Source organism: Alligator sinensis, unplaced genomic scaffold, assembly GCF_000455745.1.
Source record: "Alligator sinensis unplaced genomic scaffold, ASM45574v1 scaffold262_1, whole genome shotgun sequence".
NCBI lineage: Eukaryota > Metazoa > Chordata > Crocodylia > Alligatoridae > Alligator > Alligator sinensis.
The window spans coordinates 3,402,085-3,410,621 of record NW_005841904.1 but is presented as its reverse complement, the minus strand read 5'-3'; the positions used below and the strand labels follow the sequence as shown (position 1 = coordinate 3,410,621).

The window sequence follows — 8,537 nt, the reverse complement described above, 5'->3', positions numbered from 1 at the left end:
TCTTCCGATGACACTTTTTTGAGCCAGTTGTGTAAATTAGTGCATACAGGTATGCCCTAGTGCCTTAAACGATCCAATACCATATATAGATACTTTATAAATAACAAGGAACAGTGAAAATAGCAAAAGGAAAGACTCTTTACAAGTACTTTTGCTTTCCATCCAGGGAAGATCACTATTTTCATCATTAAGGCCTGACAAAGTTGTGGAAATATAAATACTGGAAATCAGGAACCCCAAATCAATTTTGAATAGATAGAGAAGTAATTATAGATTCTAGAGTCAATATGTGGAATTTTCTAATGAATGAGTTGAACTTTCTCAGATATAAAAATAGGTTGGAAACTGCTGTCCTTCTTCTTCACAGCATGTAGAACTGCACTGCTGCCTACAATATCTAAGACAACAGTTCCAAGTTTTCTCTCTGAAGGTTGATAAACCACTTATTGAACTAGCTATTGATCTAGTGTACTTTATCTTCTCTAGGACTTTATTCATCCCAGCACTGAATAGCCTAATCAGCTTCAAACGTAACGTCTTTCTTGTATTCTTTGTTTTCAAATTGAAGACCAGAGGACTTAAAGCCATGTCATTACAGTGCTATGGCTGAAAATACTGCTCTTGCTGCAGCACTGGGTGAATTAAGTGAGGCTTCTGTCTTTATCTACTAATCATCCTGGTATAATCACTCTTTTGTATTCTTCAAGCAGGTCTTTAGCAAATGAGAGCATTTTCTCCCGGAAATGGTACTGATACCTAAACATTATATGCTGGTAATTAGAAACTCTAATGTTCAGCAAGACTAAACAGGAAGTCCTCCTGCCCAACAAATCTAATGTAATAACCGTTCTCACAGAGGAAGTGAGATTTTGTTGCTAGGAGGATTCTCTAGTATACTGAACAGCAGATAAGACATCTCTTCTACTGAGACAGATGGGATCTTTAAAGTTGAACTATTTTGACCACCAGTTTGTGAAACTAAATGCCATTTTCTGATTGGAAAAATACTGATCTCTCAAGAGACAATCTCCAGATCTGTGTCCTCCTCTGAGAATATGTTTAGGACTATATACTCTATTCTCTATATATGTTCTATATATCCTAGTGATGCAGACCGATACAGAAGTAATGAACCAATGTATGAGGCTTTCCCTGATCCCTAGATAGGGTTGGAACCATGTGAGGACATCTGGACTAAATGACAATTCTGCCAATATTCTGAATCAAATACCCTTATCATAATACCTAGTGACACAAGGGTACAATCTATTTGAACCATCTGAAATATAACTGGATACCCTTTTGCTTTCAGGTGACTGGAACTAAGATAGTAAATTAATTTGTCATTCATGATCTGACTCGGACTGCAAACCCAATTTCAGTACCAAGGCAATTAAATAAAGGGGAAATGAATGGTCTTGATATTCTTAAGCTGAAAAGGAGAAGATTCCCAGTATTATAGTGGAGGGGGAGTGATGGATCTGGGTATACCTGAATCTGCTTCAAAAGTGTTTTTCTTTTTCTCGGCAGGAAAGCAGGAGCAGGCCCCAAAGTGTTTCATTTATTCCCCTTACCAAGCAGTCCAGGAAATGCAGAGATGTGTGACCACTGGATCTCATTCTAACTGCAACCTGAGAGATGTCCCTGGGCATATACCAACATAGGAGATGCTGGCAGAACTGAAGAGTCAGAAACAGCATCCAGAACCAACACACCATTACATTAGGATAGCAACATCCTTCTAAATCAGAGATGGGCAAAATGTGGCCTGGATGTGGCCCGCCAGGCCATTATATCCAGCCTGCGGGGCCCCTGGCTAATTAAAAATTAATATTTATCTGCCCCTGGCTGCCTGTCATGCGGTCCTCCACCTGAAATAATTGCCCGCCCCTGTTCTAAATAGACTCGTCCTGGGCTGTGGCCTTAAGCTTTCAGGGTGATTTCAGAATTAACCATGAGGGATCCAAGGGGAGCTTGGATTTGTATCTCATGACATATTCGTACCTAGAAGTGGAGATATTAAATCCAGAGATGCATTCCTATAAGGGTTGAGGTCTGCTAACAGAGACTGACATCTGTGGGGTTCCACAGTGCTCAATGGTTGTGCTTCCACACTATAAGAGGACAGAATCTTCTGCAGAATCTTTATTTTTAAATCCATGTTGGGTAAAAGGATAAAGTGAAGGACATGCAGTTCATCCAGGAATGAGACAGTAATCTTTCCTTGAGCAAGCCAAATACTGCAAGTAAGAAGCAAAGTACAGAATGCAGCAAGACAAGGGACACACCCTAAATCCTAGTTACTTCCTCTCTAGATTAGTCATAGGATCAGTAAACCTGCTCAGGTATGGGGACCAATTAAAAAAAAAAAAAAAAGAACCCTTCTATAAAGGAAATAAACAAGGTAACCCTAACCCTAACTAAGAAATCTAATTAAGATACTGTCCTGAAAGAGGTTGAAACTGAGTTAGATCAGCCCAAAAAGATTCCTGGTCTCTCAGATACCATGGGCAGAGCATTGTTCATGATTTTATAGCTTTACCATAAGTATGTTCAGGGACAGTAAGAAGAGATATGAAAATGCTTCAGAAAGTACTAATCAGAACTGCATAGCCAGAGCATTTAAGAGTGGGAATATATGTAACAGTCACTTGAAAAACAATTTCTCACATAGAATATTATATCTTTTATAAAGTGGTATAAGTATGAAAGCAAATGAAGACAAGAGCTCAGCATCAGAAAATAATTCATTTACTGAAGTCTTTAGTTGATGTGATCTGAGGCAATATCAGAATTGTAAAGGCCTTTGGAGAAATTAGGTAGAATATACCCACTGATCTCACCTTACTCTGTTTTACCACTTAAAACTACTTCCAGGGGTTCTCCAGTTGCTAGCTGAAGAGCTTCCTGAAATGCACAAATCTGGTTTAAGAACAGACACTTTTTAAGTCCAGTACCTCAAACAGAGAGTCACCAATAGAGGCACTTTTGGACTTTCATGAAGTTGGTGTTCCATATGGCCCTCCCCTCTTCAGAGGTTAAAGGAATCGTCACTTATATCAAAAGGCTAGGTTACTCCAATTATAAAATTTGATAATTACAGGGCATTATAATTATGATCATTACATAGTCTCTGGAGGGAACAGTATTCTCCAAAGGGATTTCTACAATCATTCTGTTGCCCATCAGGTAGAAACCTAGGTTCCCAAAGCCAGTTTTCTTGTGTTTTACTTCATACCTGATTTGCGAGACAATATCTGTGAGGGCTCCACCCTGCAGAAACTCCATCAGCACCCAGAGTTCCTCTCCTACCAGGTAGCTTTTATACATCTCTACCACATTGACATGTTGATAGTCTCTCATTATAACCACCTGCAAAAGCACAGGGAACATGATTCATTACACATGGGAAATGACTAGCATGTGTGCACAGCACTATTGGGTACCGGAAGCACGATGTCCACATTAGCATGTGCCTCTGCTCAGGCTAGTGCACCCAGCTTCTCAACCCAGACACAACACTTATGTGGTTATACTGTCTCTAGCACTTAAACTAACTCATTCTGAGCTTGTTTGGGTTACGTTTAAACAGATCCTCATTGTGCTGTGTAGAGATACTCTTTAGCCATTAATCAACCTCCCTCAACAGCCAGGCACGGTCTACATGGTACAGATGCACCAGAATACTTCTATGCTACTCTTGTTCTTATTAATAAGCTAACTTCAGTAAAAGAAAAATGCCCCTCTCTTCTCCTTTTAACCATCCAGTACAAAGGTCAGAGGTTAAGGGCGAGACTCCTGGTCCCAAGGTGGCAACCAGGGGGCAGGGGGCTTGTCAAGGGGCGGGGCCACCCTTGTGGCCCCCGACAGCTTGCCAAAACTTAAGCGTCACTCCAGCCAAAATAATTGCCTGCCCCTGAGCTACACTGTTCTTAGATGACAGAACAAGGAGCAATGGTCTCAAGTTGCAGCAAGGGAAGTTTAGGTTAGACATTAGGAAGAATTTTCTCAGTAGTTGGGTAGTAAAACACTGGAACAGGTTACCCGGAGAGGTGGTGGGAGCTTCATCCTTGGAGGTTTTCAAAACCGAGTTAAGACAAAGCTTTGGCTGGGATGATTTAGTTGGGAATAGTCCTGCTTTGAGCAGAGTTTGGACTAGATGATCTCCTGAGGTCCCTTCCAACCCTAACTTTCTCTGATTTTATCCTCATCTTAATACTACCTCCCTCCCATTAAAAACAGAGAACTTACTGCTTTATTATAGACATCAGAATCTACAGAGAACTTACTGCTTTATTATAGACATCATCATCATCCATTTTCCTACTCTCATCCTCACCTCATTAAAAAGTAGTTCCCGTCGCTGTTGCTTTCTTAGGTCCATCATCTTCACTGCCACTTGTCTCCCAGAGTGCTTCTCGCGAGCAATGCAGACAATGCCTGTGGATCCTTCGCCAATCTTCACATAGTTCTCCAGTAGGGTCCGTGGATCACCCTGGTCCACCACCATCCTAAGAGCAGCCTTGAACTGCTCATGAGTTACAACCACAGGGTCCTCATTGGCCAGCTGTCCCTTAGCAGAAGATTCCAGGGGTAGGTGAAGGTTGCTGGCACTAGTTTGAGTCTGTCTATTTCGGGGGGACCCTGCTGGGGATGGTCTGCCCTGTTGTAGAGTAACTGTTTTCTCAGTGGTTGGGGACTTCTGAGGGGTACTGGCTTCTGAAATCATCCTAGTAAAATTTTGTGCTGGATGATCAGAGGGAAGAGACTGGGCTTTGGATGCAGGGCTGCGTGGTGAGCCCCATTGCTGAGGCCTGAAGAAAGCAGTAGGCTTTGAGAAGAATGGAAAAAAAGAGTGCTGATTAGATAACAAGTAAAGAGAAGGCTGGATGTATGTTATTCCCATAAAATTTGCAATGTGTTAGGAGTCAGGAGAGCTGGGTTCTGTTTTCAGTCTTGCCAGTGGCCTGCTATGTAATTCTAAGGCAAGTTGAATGGACTAAGATTTACAAAAGTGCCTAGTGATTTGGGTGCCACAATTTTTGAGTTATCAACTTCAGTCAGCTAAAATGGGCCTGATTATCAAAAATGGGGGCTCAGCATATTCTGTAGAAAGCAGGCTGCTATAGAACAGTGGTTCCCAACTTTTTTTTATCCTGTTGACTGGCACAGGAGTGGGACAGGGCACACGGAGCCAGCTGCCTCCCTCTTGGGGCTGCCCACCCTCAGCTTTAACCCCACACATGACTGCTGGTGGTGAAGCTGGTCACCTAGGCAGACAGATTGGGGCTCATGCCACAACCCAGCAGTCAACCCTTCGCAGCCCGGTACCAGGCCATGGCCCTGTAGTTAGGAACCTCTGCTATAGAGTGCTTCAAGTTTGCAATAAAAATACTGAGGCACCCAAAATCACCAGGCCCTTCTGAAAATCATGGCTCCCTCTGCCTCAGTTTTTCCAGTTGTGAAATGGATAATAAGGATTCATAAATCACTTGGAGACTGATGGACAAAAAGTGTTCTATGAAATAGCCAGTGAAGCTACAGGAAGAGTTTTAATTAGGTGGAATGTAATTTACAAAATTGAAATTTGGCCACAACATCAAAGTTAACATTCTTTGTATTGGGAAAAGTGCCATGGGACTTTTAATAGCCCTAAGTGGTGAGGTGACACCTGCAGCACAAAGCCACCCAATTCCATTTCACTGTAGGAATCTGAAATTACCAGCTCAGTAGGAATCCGAATTACCATGACTCCCTCCTGCAGCATTCAGGGCTCTCTCTGGAGACTTCCCACTCAAGTACTAAATTGGTCCTACCCTGCTCAGGCTATGAGCTCTAATAAAATGACAAACTGCAGAGATATGATTTCAAAATATGCATACTCCCATGCTAACACAGAATATAGATTTCTAAAAAGAATAAATTACTTAGGTTTTAAGATTTCTACGGATTGTCACTAGTCCCAGTGATGTCGACATTCAAAAACATAAAATGGGGTGATCTATTGAATATGCAACTAATCCAAAGTACCAACTTTGAAGTCAGTCATTTATACCATAGGGAAAAAAATGTTCAGTACCTACACACCTTTGTCCATCACTATATAGGCAGTCAAAAGCCAATCATGGTACTATATAGGGATAAAGCTGTAGAAAGTTACCACTAGAGATAATTTTTCACCTTTAAATGTTCTTAAACATTCAAAAATAGACTAAACTAGACCTTAATTATAAAAATCTGGATATTTATCACAGATTTCTATCAACAGTCAAAACTTAAAGAGGCACAACTTGTTTGTTCATATACTGACTCACATCCAGTCATACATGTGTGTGCAAGCATGGTCATGTAGACACTGGCCTGTGTATGAGTGCACAAACACACAAGAAATGGCTTGTTGAAAATGACTTCCTACTTCTTTACTAATCTCCACCCCTGAGTTCCAGCACAGGCATGCTCCTGACAGGAAGGTATTTATTTCTGAACTCTTGTTTTGTCTTAGAAAAACAGTTTTTATATAACCCATAGCACACAAAAGGCCATCGGATACACACAGGCTTATACACATCTTTCTGTTTAACCAAGCATACCTACAGATTCCTGCTTCAACAATATGTCAACAATATGAGAGAAGGCATCAAACAGCTGTTGGCTGGTAACAAGCTCCCCCATTCCCAGTTAGATAGCTATGGAAGTTCCCAGGTCACTTCACCCATCAGATCACAGGCCCACAACACTCCATCTTACAGTGTCCCTGCACTGCCTCTCAAAGCATGCCTATTTCCATTTTTATCCAACTGTATTCTCTCATCAATCTGTCCCTGGTTACACATTTCCCTGTGGGAACACATCATACTTGTTCCTTTCCTTTCCTCAGACAACCAGCGTGCATGTATGAACACACCCATACTACGTTACTGATAACATTTACACTTTGTATGAGAAGAGAGCGCAAGGGATATCATGCCCTTTTCCCTATCACAGGATAGGACAGAGGTGGTCATTTCTTACAGAGATTTAAGTTCAGATCTTCAGCCAGTGAAAAACAGGCATAGCATAATTGAGATCAATGAAATTAGGTTTATTTGCATCATATGAGAATGTGTTTTTTCCTATACCACTCCCCAAGGGTCAGAATCACAGAAAGACAGAGCTCTAAAGAGTCAGAAAGTTGTACTTGAAAACTAAGTGTTGAGCAGTCATTAGGAACTGGCCTGGTGGCACCAAACCATTTTAAAGAAGGCATCAAACAGCTGTTAGATGGTAACAACACTTGGACAATTTGAGATGAACTGAAAGTTGTTACCTACAGTCTCTATATTCATTGGCAGTGCCTCAACTTTCCCTCAATTGTTTCTTTTTCTCTCTTTCTTTTTCTTAATTCTATTAATTCAAATAATAATAATAAAAAAAGAGTCTTCCTAGGAGACGAATAGCTATGAATTGTACCATCTCCACAGACATTGATGCTTAAACAGATTCTTGCTGGAATCTATTTATGCTGTTTCTTTCCATGTGTCAGTATAGTCTACAAACAGGAAAAAGTTTGTCTCTCTAAGCATAGCTTACTCTAGATAGCCCTCCAAATGTAGATGTAGCATGTACTAACAAAAAACCACTACCAGTATAAATTATACTGGTTTACTGAACAAATAAGCCGTGCAAACTGAAGCACTTCTATGCTGGTATAACTAGGGCTTTTACTAATATACTGTAGTAATTAAAAATAAAATCCCTAAATGATATGGCTGTACAAGAAAAAAAAACCTCTTGCAGAAGCCTGGCTGTCCTTTTCAGCTATATATCACAAACTATTCTGAGAGAAATATGGTCATCTGTTTTTCATGCAGCCTAAACTCTCCTTTTACTTTGGATCTGGATTAATGTTCCGCTGACTGATTCTGACATTACATTTTTACACTAATAGCTTGATGTCTATTGTTTGTCCAAAAAATTGCTTGAATGTGGAAGTAACCCAGAGAATGGAAAAGTCACCATAGTGTTTACATTTAATACACTAACTAAACATACCTTTATCTGCAGGCTGGGACCCGACTTGTTTGCGCCACTTGCTGATGGGAACATGCTTCGTAAGAACCTTCGCTTCAAGCTGTTTTCCTGTGATTTAGAGCCTGGGCTGCCCTCCCCAGAAGGCCTGGGATTTGACTGTCCCACCAAGCAGGGCTGAGGCCAACAGTCCTCTGAGCTTCTTTTTCCAGCCTTGTCGCTCTTCCCAGTCAGAATAGGGGTGTACTGCTGGTGCTGGGAACCTAACGCAAGCTGGATGCAGCGACTGCCGGCACCTTGGAATTCTGAAGGCCCAAGGGACTGTGCTTTCATTACCATACCATTGGAATGAGACTCCCCATCCACCCGGGGTTTATAATCTGGCCACATAGTCTGCCTTCGGGTCGCCTTGGTCCCACCATTACAATTGAGGTAGTCTCCATAGTTGTCTGTGCGGTCTGCGTCAGGGCTCTGAAGGTACATGTCAGGGGCCCTGTCCTCTCCCAGCAGTCCAAGTGACTGGGCTCTCC

General features: G+C 41.6%; 1 protein-coding gene across 8 annotated transcripts in view; it reads right to left on the bottom strand.

Moving 5' to 3' along the window:
- PAK6 (p21 (RAC1) activated kinase 6) overlaps window positions 1-8,537 on the bottom strand; it is a 58,772-nt gene that overhangs the window by 15,075 nt on the left and 35,160 nt on the right. For all 8 annotated transcript variants that reach the window (XM_006018520.3, XM_006018521.3, XM_006018514.3 and 5 more), the window contains 3 exons: window positions 8,032-8,537; window positions 4,340-4,831; window positions 3,239-3,372 (listed from right to left, as the gene is read on the bottom strand). The exon at window positions 8,032-8,537 is cut by the window's right edge and continues 136 nt beyond it. In XM_006018520.3, coding sequence (XP_006018582.1) covers window positions 3,239-3,372; window positions 4,340-4,831; window positions 8,032-8,537 — 1,132 coding nt within the window. The remainder of the gene's footprint in view (window positions 1-3,238; window positions 3,373-4,339; window positions 4,832-8,031) is intronic.